Below are 14,566 nucleotides of genomic sequence, written 5' to 3'. Positions count from 1 at the left end.
GGAGGAGGAGGAGGAGGAGAAAGAAGAAACAAGGTCTTTTTAACTGGGCCATTGTCCTATTATGATTCAGAAATGAATCCAAAAAGGAGTAAAGAAAGGAAAGCCACAGTGCTGTGGCTCCAGGGTGAGCACTCTGACCCGGGCGGAGGGTACAGAGCAGGGCTGTGAGAGATCCGGGATCACCAGGATGCTCAGCAGGCCATGTCTCCCGACAGTCTTAAATGTGTGTAAAGGAGGATGAGCAATGGGCAGATGGTAAAGAGGAATAGCTGGGTGGCTGGCCTCTGGTATCCTCTCTCCTTCTCTTCTTGTTTCTCTACCCATTCTTTCCCCAGATTTCTCTTCCTATTTATCCTCTCTGCCTGCCAGCCCCGCCTATTTCTCTCTCCTGCCCGGCTATTGGCCATTCAGCTCTTTATTAGACTAATCAGGTGTTTTAGACAGGCAAAGTAACACAGCTTCATGAGTTAAACAAATGCAACACAAAAGAATGCAACACATCTTTCCATCATTAAAACAAATGTTCCACAGCATAAACAATGTGACACACCTTAAAATAACATTCCACAACAAGGGAAGACACCAAAAACCACAATTCTGCATTCCTGGCGGCTACTGGAGCTTCATGCCCTGAAGTTGTCAGCTATCCAAGTCCCCGACTAAAAGCATTCAACTTTTGGCCATACTTGGCCATAAACCCAGCTTATGATGGGCACATCATTACCCCTCTTCTACAAGCTATATAAGCTCCCTGCTTTAGTTGGTGCCTGTGACTTCTTTGGCCTTGATCTCTGGGACTGGAGAACTCACTCAGAAGTTGCTTTGCCCAGATAAACCTGTTCTACTTTTTCAATTCCACTTGATTTGGCTTACTGTTTTGGTGGAGAAACCTATTATCGGGGTACAGAAAATCTATTAATACTTATATACTATTGAAAATTAAAAACCAAAAAAACAAAAACAAAAAAAAACCAAAAAAAAAACGAAAATTAAAAAGAATAAAATCTGTTATAATCAATATTAAAATGAAACAGTTCCCATCTCAGATGTGGTGTTACACACCTGCAATCCCAGCACTTAGGGAACAGAGGCAGGAGTATTGACACAAGTTGGGGCTAGCATGATCTACATGCAAGTTGGGGCTAGCATGATCTACATGCAAGTTGGGGCTAGCATGATCTACATACAAGTTGGGGCTAACATGGTCTACTTAGCAAGACCAATTGAAAACAACTGAACAAAACCACCAAGGGACTAGTGATATGGTTTCAGTCAAGAAAGAACATGTCATATTAAGGATGAGGACCTGAGTTTGGATCTCAGCACACCTGTGAAAGCCTGGTACAGAGGCATGTGTCTGTAACTCCAGTACAGGAGAGATGGGCATGCAGCAGTGTGTGTGGTGTGTGGAGAAGATCCATCCCTGGGACTCACTGGCCAGCCATTCTAGTAGAGGAAGACACTAGACACTTCTCCACACACCCACAGGAACACTTGTATAGACCACATGCACAGAAAGCAGCCAACCAAACGCACAAGCACACAAAATAGCCCCCATGTCTTAAGTGGCATCGTAAATAGTAATGTTGCGTCTTTCGAGGTGCCCTCTTTCCCCATTGTTCGTCTTGAGTCTCAACTCTTTCCTCTGTCGTAGATACTTTTCCATCTATCCTGGTTTGGGCCTTCTTTCCCCTGACCCACTCCTCTTGCCCAGCCTGGTGTTCCTGGTGCTGTCCATGCCGTGGACTAGCAGCTGCGGAACCTGCCTGACTCCATTTTGAAGGCAGGAGCCACTATTCTGTATTGTTAAAAATAAGCTTCCGTTCACTGAATGATCTGGGCTGCTGTTTTTAAATCTGTTTCCTGGAGCCTGGCCTGCCCCAACCCCTGACCTTGACTTGTTTTTTGAAAATGCCCTGTCCTTCCCTAACCCTAATCACAGGTCAATCATATGATATTTTCTGAGATTTTTCTAAACCTCCTTATTGCTCCATTGTCTCTCTGTTGTGACACCTGCTTTGCAAACTACTCGTGATTTTACTTCTTAAAAGGGGTCCAAGAATGCATTCTGGGTGACTCTCTTTAACCTGGCTTAGGAGGCAGTCACTGGTTTGGTCTAAGGTGTATCCTAAGAAAAATCAAACTTGCTTCAAATTTGACTCAAACAGTGGTAGTGGTCTTATTCTTGAGCTGTGGCATTAATATTGTATCCTCAACTTCAGTGTCATTGAGCCACACAGTGTGGTGTTGGTACGTCTTATGTCACAAGCTTCTCTACCCATCTCCTTGCAGTGCCCAAATGACAGAGGCCAGAATTCTGCAGCCAGCCATCCCCAACCCCTCTAAGCCCAAGGAAAAAGCCCAAGGTCAGGCAGACCTGTGCCCTTCTAAAACTCTTCCCAGCGTTTTCATTATTGATTAAACAAAGTGTGTGCCTGTCTTCAAGGCAGCTGACTGTACAGCCAAAAATGGGTTGCCTAACCTTGCCTGAGAGTTTTTCATAAGGTGTCAGACCAGGGCTGTGGTCATTGCAAAGCAGGGGTTGTTTTTCCAGCTGACCTTCACCCCTCGCTCGCTCGCTTCCACCCCTAGCTGGCTTCCACCCCTAGGTTCCCCTCATCTCTTCGATCCTTTTCAAGTGGTTTCTACACCAGCTATTTGCTGGCTTGCATTCCTGATTCTCCACACAGCAGGGTTTATCAGAGGGCCATCTGCTCTTCTCGATAACTCTAGGACAGCAAATATCTACTGTGGGTCTGGAAAGAACTGGTTCAAACCAGCTTGTCTTAGTTCACTGATCATCAGTCTTGTGGGAGGTTTTCTGTTAACAATTACCTGCCTGTTGGTTTCTTGCTACAAAACCAGAGTTTGTAGACATCTTGCCTTGAAAAATTCCCCATGGAAAATGGACAGAAACTTCATATGTCCTCTTAGTTGGCTTGGTTAGATTTCCCTCTGGCATTCTTGGTTGCTATGCATCATTGGTGGTGTGGACTTCCTGTTCTGTGTGGAACTCATGGTATCTTGTTATCCCCTCACATCCAGAAATTTTTCACAGTTGTCAAGCTAATTTATTTCCTGGGAAAGGTAATGCCTATCTATATAACCAAATTCAGACGAAACGGAATCTGGGTGAAAAGGAAGTCCTCGTCTGGCATTAGACTTTCAATCACCAGTCTTTCTTCTAAGGGAGGGAAGTGCACAGGGGGCGCAGGCTTTCACACAACATGTCTAGGAATGTTCTGCTTCACGGCACGCTGGTCTGACACGTTCCCATCTGTGTCGGTATGAGTGTGTGAGTGGAGAAGTACCTGCTATAGTAGGTTCTCTCTCCTTCCATCACAAGGGTTCTAGGGATGTGGAACTCAGGTTGCCAGGCTTGGTGGCAAGTACCTCTACCTGCTGCCATCTCTCCAGCCTTACTGTATCCTTTTCAATGACTTTATGTATTAATATATGTAAATGTTTGAGAACTCACTAACTTATATGTTATTGTTGGATATTTAGGTGGTTTCCAGACATGCGCCTTTGGACACATATGAAAATACATTTTACCCTAGTAAGGAAATTGCTTCTACAAGGATGTGTAACTTGAAATTTTGGTAAATATGGGCAAATTGTTTTCTAAATAGTTTACAATATTTTTCATTTCTACATAGTGTTCAGGTATAAGGATGTCAGTCCGCTGCATCTTCATCAATAAAAAAACATCATTAACTTCTTGGTCTTGTCAACACAGCTGGGAAAAACGTCCTCTCGCTGCTTTGCTGTACACTTCCCTAACTGCAAATGTGTTTAGTGGATTAAGATAATCTGTTCTCTAATGTGTAAACTCAGGAAAGTCTCCATTAGTCTAGAAAACATATGCAGATACTTGCAGCAGGTTGCTGGCACTCAGATTCTTCTATCTATTCATGTATTACTCGTCACCTGCTGTCTTCCTGGATCAAAGCCATCAAGGAAGACGTTTGCACATTTCAGAGGAAGATGGTCTCTTTTTTCCATCGCTTTTGGTGAAATGTCTATAGAAATTACACATCAAGAGGTTTTGTTTGTTTTTGTTTTGTTTTGTTTTGAAAACTTTAATGGAAAAAAAGAAAAGAAAACCTTTAACAGTTCTGAGCATTGACTGTCAGGTCATATGGGGTACAAATAGAGAGTTGCTCCCCAGAACCTGATCAAAGGGAGGAAGCCTGCTCCCTAGGGAGGGAAGTCATGCTGGGCTTCCCAGGTTCTGTTAGGGACTGTGTGCTGGGTGAATGAGTGCAGGTCCAGCTCCCAGCCTGTCACTCCATCTCTTCCCTGTTTGGTATACTTCCCCAAACATCTGGATGACAGTGTCCTATGCTGTACCAGAGCACAGAACATCAAGTAGGGACAATTTACGACTAGTACTAATCAAGGGCTTTGTCTGGATCCCAGCTGGGTATAGCGCCCTCTAATATCATCTTAATATTAATTATCATTATATATAAATGTATTATATATAATGAATATGTAATATTTATATATAATTATTAATTGGAGTCTTGACTATTGTTGCAACTCCCTTGCAATATGTGCATGAGTGGGCGAAAGTCTGGGCTAAAGTACCTCCAGATATCCCTCCTGGATGAGAGCTTATTAGTACCTGCTGCACTCTCTCCCCCTTTGCCTCTAACACCACTTGGACCAGGGTATTTGTGTGTGTACACATTTAAAAATGTTTATGTAACAGTTTCTTTGTTCTTTTATGGCTCTTTCTTCATGGAATTTTGGCCAAGACTTTGATCAGCTTTAAATGTAGAGAGTGAATGCACATGCCAGATGGCTGATCAGTTGTCCCCAGCTTTAGCTAATCAGGTTCCTCTGTCTGGCTTGAAATGCTCCTTTTTAGTGCATGGCTCTCTACCACTGATTTTTAATACAAATAACCTATGCATTATAACTTAATTATTGTTTTATTTTTATTTTAAGTGCATGCATGTCTCTATACCACATGTATGCCTGGTGCTCAAAGAAGCCTGAGGAGGGCATCAGACCCCCTGGAAATAGAGTTATAGATGGTTTTGAACCTCCATGTGGGTGCCAGGAATTGAACCTAAGGTCCTCTGGAAGAGCAACAAGTGCTCTTAACTACTGAGCCATCTCCTCAGGCCCATGCCCCATGGTTTTAATTATTCTGTTTATTATTCAGCGATTGTCTGGCAATCCACACTTGCCGTACCCCCATTCTTTTTCTAATTTTACCTCGAGTTTTGTGTTGGGGGAGGCTGTTCATTTGTTCCTGGCTGTCCAGACTAAATAACCACACAGAAACTGCATTAATTATATCACTGCTTGACCCATTAGCTCTAGTTTCTTATTGGCTAGCTCTTACATCCTGAACTAACCCATCTCCATAATCTGTGTATCACCATGTGGCTGTGGCTTACACGCAGGGTTCGGCAGGCTCAGCAAAGGCATCTGTCTCCAGAGGCAGCTACATGGCTTCTCTCTGACTCTGCCTACTCTCTCCTCCTCTACCTGCTTGGAACTCCTGCCTTGCCCTATTCTGCTAAGCCATTGCCTGAAACAGATTTATTCGTTAGCCAATAAAAGCAACACATAGACAGAAGGACTTTCCACACCAGTGTTGATCCATATGCACGTGAGAGTTTGCATGCCTCTTTCTCCTCAATTCTGATGGTATTTTCCCTTGAGGTCTCATGACAGTTGCTCATCAGTTCAGAGCGTCTCAGCATCTTCCTTGGAGCAGGAGCGTGTATTAATTGAAGTCCTATTCTGCATCCTACCACAACATCTACCTAAACTCCCTCAATAGTTCTTGCATAGCTCAAGTTAGTTTTGTTCCTGGATAGTTAGTTGTTTTGCCAAAATGTGAAATAAGTATATATATCCTCATATTACTAGATCTCTTATGGTCTATAGTAGCCTTTTGGATACTCTTTCTGCACAACTATTTCTTCTACCTGAACAACACTATCATCTTTGCTTTCCTGACATTTTAAATGCTCTAATGTGTTGTCCAGTATTACCAGAACACAGCAACCAAGACAGGAAGTGCTACGGTAAGTTACAGACTGTGCCAAGGGGGATAGTTTTTCTTTTTGCTTTTAATGAAGTTGAAATTCTTTCTCTTAATATGTTTTACTGTTATTTAAACTATGATCCAAACATGATATGTTTTTTAGTCTTCCACATAGGAAATCGATCCTTTAAAAAGTGTTTGCAACTAGGTGTGCTCCCATGCATCTGTAATCTCAGCACTGAGGAAGCTGAAGCAGAGGAATCAGTAGTTCAAGTGTCTGGATGACACAATGAGGCTCTGTCTCAAAACATATTTTATTTAGTTTGTGGCTTGGAGGTGTAGATCAGTGGTAGAATGCCCATGCAAAGCCGTGTGTTCAGTCCACAGCACCAGAATCCTAACTTTAATGTTGTATCTGCTAATCTCTGGGGAGCTTTCTCAACTTTAGCGTCACCACCACCTTAGGCAAGGCCTCTGCCCCTCTACACCCGAAGTGAGATCTTCATGGTTAATGACACAAGATAACCTTTGTCCTATCAATAATGTTCCAACTACACATCACCAAAGCAAAACAGCGCACACACAACCAGGTTATTCAACAGTCTTCTTGACCCAGTTCTCCGTGGCCGTGCACTGTTGCATTGAGGACGCACACGGCACAGATTGATTCGGTCAGTTCCCCGGGGCCACCTCTCATCTTGTATCGCTAGTTGTGAACATCTTCAGTTTAGGTTTCTTATTATTGTCCCTCCTCACACCTTTCAAGCTGTGGATTCCTGTGATCACGTTCAGACCAGCACACTTTCCTTACACCTTTGCAGCTGTCACAGCTGTCTATCTGAAAAGCTGATGAACAGCCCAACACTCTCTTCGGGTCTAAATGAGCTATTCTTTGTTGATTTGCATCTCAACTGATTTTCCTTCTTTATAGGTCGATGGATCTAGATTTATAACACATCTTCACCATCTACCACTTGTCATTAGTTTTTCAAACTTGTTATATTGCTTCCCCACGGAATGCTGCAGAACTAGGGGAGAGGGCTGTGTGGACCCCAGAAGGGACAGCCCTGCCCCGGTGCAGCCTTTCCACTCTGGTTCCTCTCACGATGGCATATGCGTCCCTTGTCACATGACTTCAGCATGTCCAGCAGTGGCTACAGGGTGAGGAGTTCACGCCGGAGCGCAGGTTCAAGCTCAGGCACTAACACAGGAAAAGGCTTTGGTCCGGGGTGAGCCATCACTGGGACAAGGGGACACAGTGTGAGCCTAGCACATGCCAGACACTGTTTTAAGTGCCGTATTATCTCCTTTGATCCTCTCAGCCCCTCGGTGAGAATGCTTCCGTTGTGTCCTTCATTTCACAGAAGAGGATCTTGACAGCGATGTTAAGTGATTGTCTCACCTATGGTATAGGACAAATGATGTCTCCAAACCTTTTGGTTTGAAGGAGGTGAGGAAAAGAAGGCTCAGGGAAGCCTAACAGCTATCTTTAAAAAAAATTATCAATTGAGAAAAGGCATTTATTTATGTATGTATGCATGTGTGTATGTATGTATGTATGCATGTGAGCCCGAGTGAGGTTTTGTGCACCATATCTGTGCAAGAGGCTGCAGAGGCAAGGAGGGAACATGAGATCCCCTGAAACTGGACTAACAGACAGTTGTGAGTCACCACGTGGGCACTGGAAACTGAAGTAAGTCCTTTGCCAAAGAGGTGCATACTTTTAATCCCTGAGCCACCTTTTCAGGCCCCCTGATCTTTAAGTTGGAAGAGTTACCAAATTGGGGGGGGGGAGGTGGAGTTGTTCTACAGATAATCAAAGCCTAATGTTTGCTTGTAGTGAGCAAATTTCTGGTTCCCACGGAGTCACTTTCTAAGAATGAGACATATCTTTGAAAGAAGTAAGTGACCTCGAGAGGTCGTGAGGCTCCAGTGAATGAGTACTGGCTGGAGAGGTTTGCAAGGAGAGTCGGCCATTTGATCACTTAGATTGGTCACCCTCAAGGACTCGGAAGGCCTTGCCGTGATGAGAGCTAAATCACCCTCTGACTGCATCGCATGGCATTCTGAAGTGGTAAGGGTGAATGAGCCCCAGGTTGTTAGCATTACAGAAACAACCGCATCCAGACTGAAGGGTCGATTCACTCATAAGAAATAAATCATAATCCACTTGTAAGTTTAATGACCTCAAACTCCATGTTTTATATTTTACGAAGCACTGGAAGAGAGGAATTTGAAGGCTTCAAACACAAAGATTACACATCTAAGGAAATGGTAATACCAACACCTCGAGTCAATCATTATAAAAGCAACAGCTGTGTTCAGGCAGAGGCAAGGCAGAGCAGTGCTTGAGGGTTCCAGATCTAGAGCACGCAGGCTCAAATGTCACTCCCACATGTGTGACCTTGGCAACTGCCTTGGCCTCCTCAGGCCCGTATCCTCGCCTGCAAACCTGCTATGTTAAAAATGAATCAATTGCAGTTTTAACCCCATGACGACGTGGCCATGAGAGCGGACAAAGCTAGAGCATGGCAGGTAACAGATATTTATTGTCATCGGTCCAGAGAATGTCTATGAAGTTTAAGACACTCAAGTTCCATAAAAAGAAAATACATGGTAATTTTACTAATTGTCACACATTGCTACATTGTTGCAAAAAGGAGAAAAGTGGATACACTGTCAGCGTATGACACAAATGGGAATCAAGAAAGCACTAGAACAAGATGGACTTAAACTCCGACTTCTGAAAAGGTCTTCTAGGGTTCATCTGTTTGACTATAAGCAACAAGTATTTTACTAAGCATTGTAATTATGTTCAGCTAAATAAAGAGGGCTGTGAGCAGTATGGTATAAGGTCCTTGACCGTCAGCAGTTTACAGTCTAGCTGTGCGTGGTTAGAAAGGCGCTCTTAAAATCCTAGGACCTGAAAGCAAAAGTCATCTTTGAAAGCAAAGCCCTGTGATTTTAATAATCCTGCCATCACTCGCAACAATTTCGGCATTTCTTCTACTGAGATGTATTTGTAGCTACAATAGAAATCACTCGAGAAAAGCATATTGATTTCTAGAGCAGAGCCCAGCTCGCTCCCTCGTCCTCAAGCATCTGGCTTAGATATCTGAATTATTCACTAAGGTAGCTTCTCGCTGACTTCGGATTATTTAAGAATGTCAAATCCACCCTGAGAGCCTGCGTGCTGACCTCCGCATGGATGCACTGTGGAATTACTAGACAGAGTGTGCTTGGGGAAGGAGGCCGGGTCTAGGAGCCTCCACATCTCTACAGCATCTGGCGAGTCTGCTCGGGAGGGACATGTTGCTTGAACTGAAGGGACAGCAGCTCATCGATGCTCAGCAGCTGGAACACGAAGCAGGCTGATGACAGCAGCAAGGAAGACAGGGCTTGAGATCGGTTCTTCCTGGTCTGTCTTTTCAGAGTTTTCTTTCATTGCTTCTTATGCATCCGGCTTTGAGAGCGAAGGACAGAAAGGCCTGCCTGAAGCTGGCAGCAGATTCTCCCAGTATTCCCGTCTAGCCCTGGGTTTGGAAAATATGCACCATTATGTAAAAGAATTTTATAAATTCTGTATGTCACGTGTGTGTGTGTGTGTGTGTGTGTGTGTGTGTGTGTGTGTGTGTGTTAGGGAGAAGAGGGGGAGGGGGGAAGGAAGAGAGGGAGGGAGAGATGGAGGGAGGGAGAGATCAGATTAAAGTAGAACTTTTGTTTCAACATACAGTCAGAAGAACTCTGTATATTCACACCAGTGACTTTTGCATAATTTTTGTGTGTGGGATATGCGTGTACATGTGTGTTCGCATGCTTGTGTGCATATGTGTGTGTACACACAGAGGCCAGCTGTCTCCCTCAGTTGCCCTGGACCTTATGTTTTGAGACAGAGTCACATTTATGAAGTCAGGAATGTGACTAACTAAGCCGGCCAGGGATCCACGGGTCTCCAGATGTGCACTGCTGTGCCCGCCTTTTCATTTGGGTCCTGGGGGTGGGAATTCAGGCCCTCGCTACTTTTATGGCAAGCCAACCGGTTACTGACTGAGCCATCTCCCCGGGCCGGTTTCCATACTTTCATCCTCTTTCTTTACTGATTGCTAGGCTTCAAGGCCACCTTTTAGAATAATGTATTTCAGTTATAGGAGATTTTACAACTAACTATTAATTACATTTTATCCTGAAACCTCCAGCAGAGACATCCTAAGTCTACTCAGTATTTTGGTGAACTGAGAAGTTATCGAGACAGTTTTAAACATAATGAGGCAAAGGGTAATTCTTCAACTATGTAACCAAGAACAGAAAACAGACAACCTTGTGGGGCTTTGTTCCTTATTTTTGGGACAAAAGAAAAAGAGTATAGGATTCTTGGTTACAGACTTTGGTGTTAAATATAATCTTACAGTTTACCTCACTTTTCTTAGGAAACATGTGAAAATGGTTAATATTTTTATATGATGTAATGTCAGAACTTGAGGTTTAAAATGGCCCCCGTGAATCATGACTTTCTACAAACATTAACAGGTTTGGAAGTTCAGGGTGCAAAGAGTACTTTGGTCTTCAAACTAAGGTCTTAATCTTATTGGCCCATTACTTTTAAGGCTGCACAGATTATAGCAACTAAAATAAGCTATTTTCACTTATTTAAACTTATATTCATCACCAAAGTGTCCTTCCTTTGTCTTTGAATTACATTTGGTCCATTTTTATGAATTACACCTGTGAGAACCATCTTGTCTGATGGATACCCATAGAAAGTTCTGGCAACAGTTTCTTGCCTTCAAATCTCACCAAGATGAACAAAGAAGATGTATTTACTACATATCATCATTGAGTAAACAGGACCCTAGGAGAAGGTAACCCAAGGCACAACCAGCTTCCAGACCATGGAAAGGAGATGGCGTTTTATTGATAGATAGTGGAAGAAAGCGAACACACAGATAACATAGGAAAGCAGAACAAGGCTCATGGGCCCCAGAGGGAAATGCCTTTAATAATAAAGCGATCATAACATTTAGTATAATTTAGGGTCAGGAAGAACTCAGAGAAGATGCAGGCCTGTGGTTCTTCTTTCAACAATGAAAGAGGAAGTTAAGTAGAAATTCGCTTAGAAATAACCTAGAAAGCCAGATGTTAGACAGGAATAAAGAATGTCAGTCCAATCACAAAGCCAATTTACCTCTGTGGAGAATTTGGGAGACTGGTTGAATATAAGAGAGAAGAGAATCTACCAGACCCTGATGCTTGGGAAATTCCCCTTCAAGGGGCTCAAGGTTTGCAAAGTGGAGCGGTTGCTCTTCCCTGCGCTTCCAGCATGCACTGTGTTCTGAGGTGACTTTGCACAGTAGGGCATTGGGATGGAAAAGTGTAGAGGCACCAAGAGATGAGCGACAGCAGGTATCAAAGGGGACCCATCCATGGTCCCTCCACAGAAATCTCAGAGGATGGCCAAGGACCTGTGACACCCACAGGACACCACACTGGAAACTCAGAGTCATCGAAAAACCAAGGGTCAACAGGGCTGCTCAGGAGCAGAGAGGATCAGTCCGCACTCGAGTCTGTGTGTGAGAGAGAGCATGGGCCTGGCCCAGGGTGCGGGGGACCTGCTGGAAACGCAGGAAGCTAAGGGGAGAGTGGCAGTTCATGAATGCCAGAGGCAGGAGAGCAGACCAGAGTCTGCTGGGGAGACTAAGAACCTCCACATGCTCACGGAGATCCACCAGGCTCTCAGAGTACTGCCTCTACGGGGGTAACAGGTGAGTGATGAGGAGATTTCCCTCCCACCCTCTGTCTGTCTGGCTTTGTTTAATCCATTTCTTTATGTATATGAGTGTTCTGTTTTTATGCACTCAAGACAAGGGCACCAGATTCCATTACAGATGTTTGTGAGTTCTCCACAGATGAAAATTGGCTTTGTGATGGGACTGACATTCTTTAGACTTGTCTAACATCTGGCTTTCTAGGTTAATTTCCTTTTTTTCCTTTTTTTAATTGATTTTTATTGAGCTCTATATTTTTCTCTGCTCCCCTCCCTGTCTCTCCCCTCTCCCCTTCAACCCTCCCCCAAGGTCCCCATGTGGTTGCTGGGAGTTGAACTCAGGACCTCTGAAAGAGCAGCCAGTGCTCCTAACCACTGAGCCATCTCTCCAGCCTCTCCCCCATTCTACCTCTGAAGAGGACTGGAATCATTCATAGTCCTTTAGAGGCTTCATCAGACAGAAGAAGTTTTAAATCTGAACATGCTTTGACTCTTAATTCTGTGTGGAGCTGAACTCTTTTCATTGCTAAGCTGAGACCAAGTGTCCCCATTTAAAGCAGTTACGTGACTTTCTACTCCCCAAGGACGCAGTCTTGGGACATGCCAGTGTGTTCACTTTGGACCTACAAAGAAAGGGATTTACTTCCCGAGCAGGGTTAAGAGATAGGACAGAAGACATCCGATGATATGTCATGAGTCCTGCTGCTCGTATGACAACTGTAACCATGCTGTACATGCCATTCTCCAGCTTTATATTTTAGAAGCAACCTATAGATAAATCCTGGAAGACTGAACTGTGACTACAGAATAGGACACAGTGGCTAAAAACACTAATTGTATACTTGAAGCAGCTGAAGAATGAGGCCAGGGAAATCACTCAGTCAGAAAGTGTTTGCCATGCAAGCATCAAGACCTTACATAAAAGGCCAGGTCTGGTGGTGTGCACTTATTATCCTGGTGCTGGGAAACAGAGTCTGGAGGTGCTCACTAGCCAGCCAAGCAATCTAATGGGCAAACTCCAGGAGCTAGGGAAAACCCCGTCTCAAAAAACCAAGGCGGATGGCAACTGAGAAAGAATGACACCTAGGGTTGTTCTGTGAATTCACAAGCACCAGAACATTCTTACACACACACACACACACACACACACACACACACACACACACACACACACACGGTACGGGAAGGCAGCCCAAAAAAGTAGAAGAGACAGGGAGAGTAGAGAGTGAACTTTATAGAGTGAACTTCATATTGATGGATTAAGACATAGATAGGCACATACTAGATGACGACAGAAAACAGTACTGTAATATATATGTATCATATATACATATATATGTATAAAATGACATAATCAATGAGCTAGAAGAAAGGAGTTTGAATATTTTACCATCAAGAAATGGTAACTATTGGAGGAGGCAGACATGTTTGTTTACCCTGACATGGACATTATCCAGTGTGTATGTGTATGGAAGCATCATGTGGCACCCATAAATATGTAATTTTTGTATCCATTAAAATTTCTTTTGAAACCTAATCCATATGATCACAAGAGTTGGGTCTTGGGGGCGTGGGTAATTGAGTCACAGTGGTAGATCCCTAGTTAATGGCATTAGTGTCTTTATCAAAGACCTCCAGAGATCTTGACTTGACCCTTCTGTTATGAAAACTCTGTTGTGGGATATTTGTACACTGGGTGAAAATGTATTGCTGTGATTGGTTTAATAAAGAGCTGAATGGCCAATAGCCCAGCAGGAGATATAGACAGGACTTATGGGCAGAGAGAGAGGAAGTAGGAGCTGAATCTAGGCTGTAGGGAGATGCCAATGAGAAGTGGAGGGAGTTGGACATATACAGAATGAAACAAAGGAAAAAACACACAAAGCAAAATGTTGATTAATAGAAATGGGTTAATTTAAGTTATAAGAGCTAGTGGGACAAGTCTAAGCTAAGGCCAGGCTTTGGTAATTAACAGTAAGTCTCCATGTTATTTGGGAGCTGGCTGATAGGACAGAGACTCTTTATAGAGCCCCCAACAAAAAGCCACTGTCTTTGAGAAAGTGGATCTTCACTGAACACTGCATCTACCAGCAGCTTGACTTTGGACTTTAGAACTCTATGAGAAACAATTTCCATTTGTTTTGAGACAGGGCCTCATTCTGTAGCTGGGCTGGGCTGGAGCTCCTTTTGTAGAGATCAGGCTGGCCTTGAACTCACAGAAAGTCTGCAAGCCTTTGTTTTATGGGTGCTTTGGCTAAGGTACAGGACCCCAGTCCTAGCCCTAACTTTCTGTTGTTTCTAAGTCACGCGGTTGATGGTATTCTGTGGCAGCAGCCTGAGCAGAGCAGGACTCCCTGGGATCGGGGCCAGGATGGGGTAGGGGTGGGGCGGCTTGCTTTCATCCTAGGCACCTTTGCACTGTGTGAGTTTTCACTGCCTTGTACACGCATCACATTTACAGCAATACATAGAAGAGGTTGGAGAAAGTGTGAGTGCTACTTAAAAAGACCCCACCTTGCTCGGATCCAGGGCTTGGTGTGCATGTTCAAACCACTTCCCCAGCTGCCATGTTTTTCTGAAGCCGGAGGCAGAAATCCTCTCTCTGGGGCCAGCTCCTCTGCAATGGCCCTGATATGGTAGGGCTCAAATCCGCAGCAGCCACCGATGTACCTGACCCCCAGGTCGTAGGCCTCTCTGGCGTATTTTTGAATATCCCATCTGGTGGCAACTCTGGGCTCCATGCCTGCAATACAGTGATTTGACGGTTCTGTTATCATCTCTGTTTTTATTTATTT

At 44.0% G+C, this 14,566-nt stretch overlaps 1 protein-coding gene across 1 annotated transcript in view; it reads right to left on the bottom strand.

Annotated features, from left to right (window-relative positions):
* Nucleotides 1-8,540: 8,540 nt before the first annotated feature.
* Nucleotides 8,541-14,566, bottom strand: part of LOC101980727 (S-methylmethionine--homocysteine S-methyltransferase BHMT2) — a 21,331-nt gene continuing 15,305 nt past the window's right edge. The window contains exons 7-8 of the mRNA XM_005356489.2: nt 14,286-14,514; nt 8,541-9,543 (exon numbers count right to left, since the gene is read on the bottom strand). Coding sequence (XP_005356546.2) covers nt 9,462-9,543; nt 14,286-14,514 — 311 coding nt within the window. The 3' untranslated portion in view covers nt 8,541-9,461. The remainder of the gene's footprint in view (nt 9,544-14,285; nt 14,515-14,566) is intronic.

The sequence above is a fragment of the Microtus ochrogaster genome, chromosome 19, assembly GCF_000317375.1.
Source record: "Microtus ochrogaster isolate Prairie Vole_2 chromosome 19, MicOch1.0, whole genome shotgun sequence".
In the NCBI taxonomy this organism is placed as follows: domain Eukaryota; kingdom Metazoa; phylum Chordata; class Mammalia; order Rodentia; family Cricetidae; genus Microtus; species Microtus ochrogaster.
The sequence above is the reverse complement of the archived record's forward strand: the minus strand, read 5'-3'. Positions and strand labels throughout refer to the sequence as shown.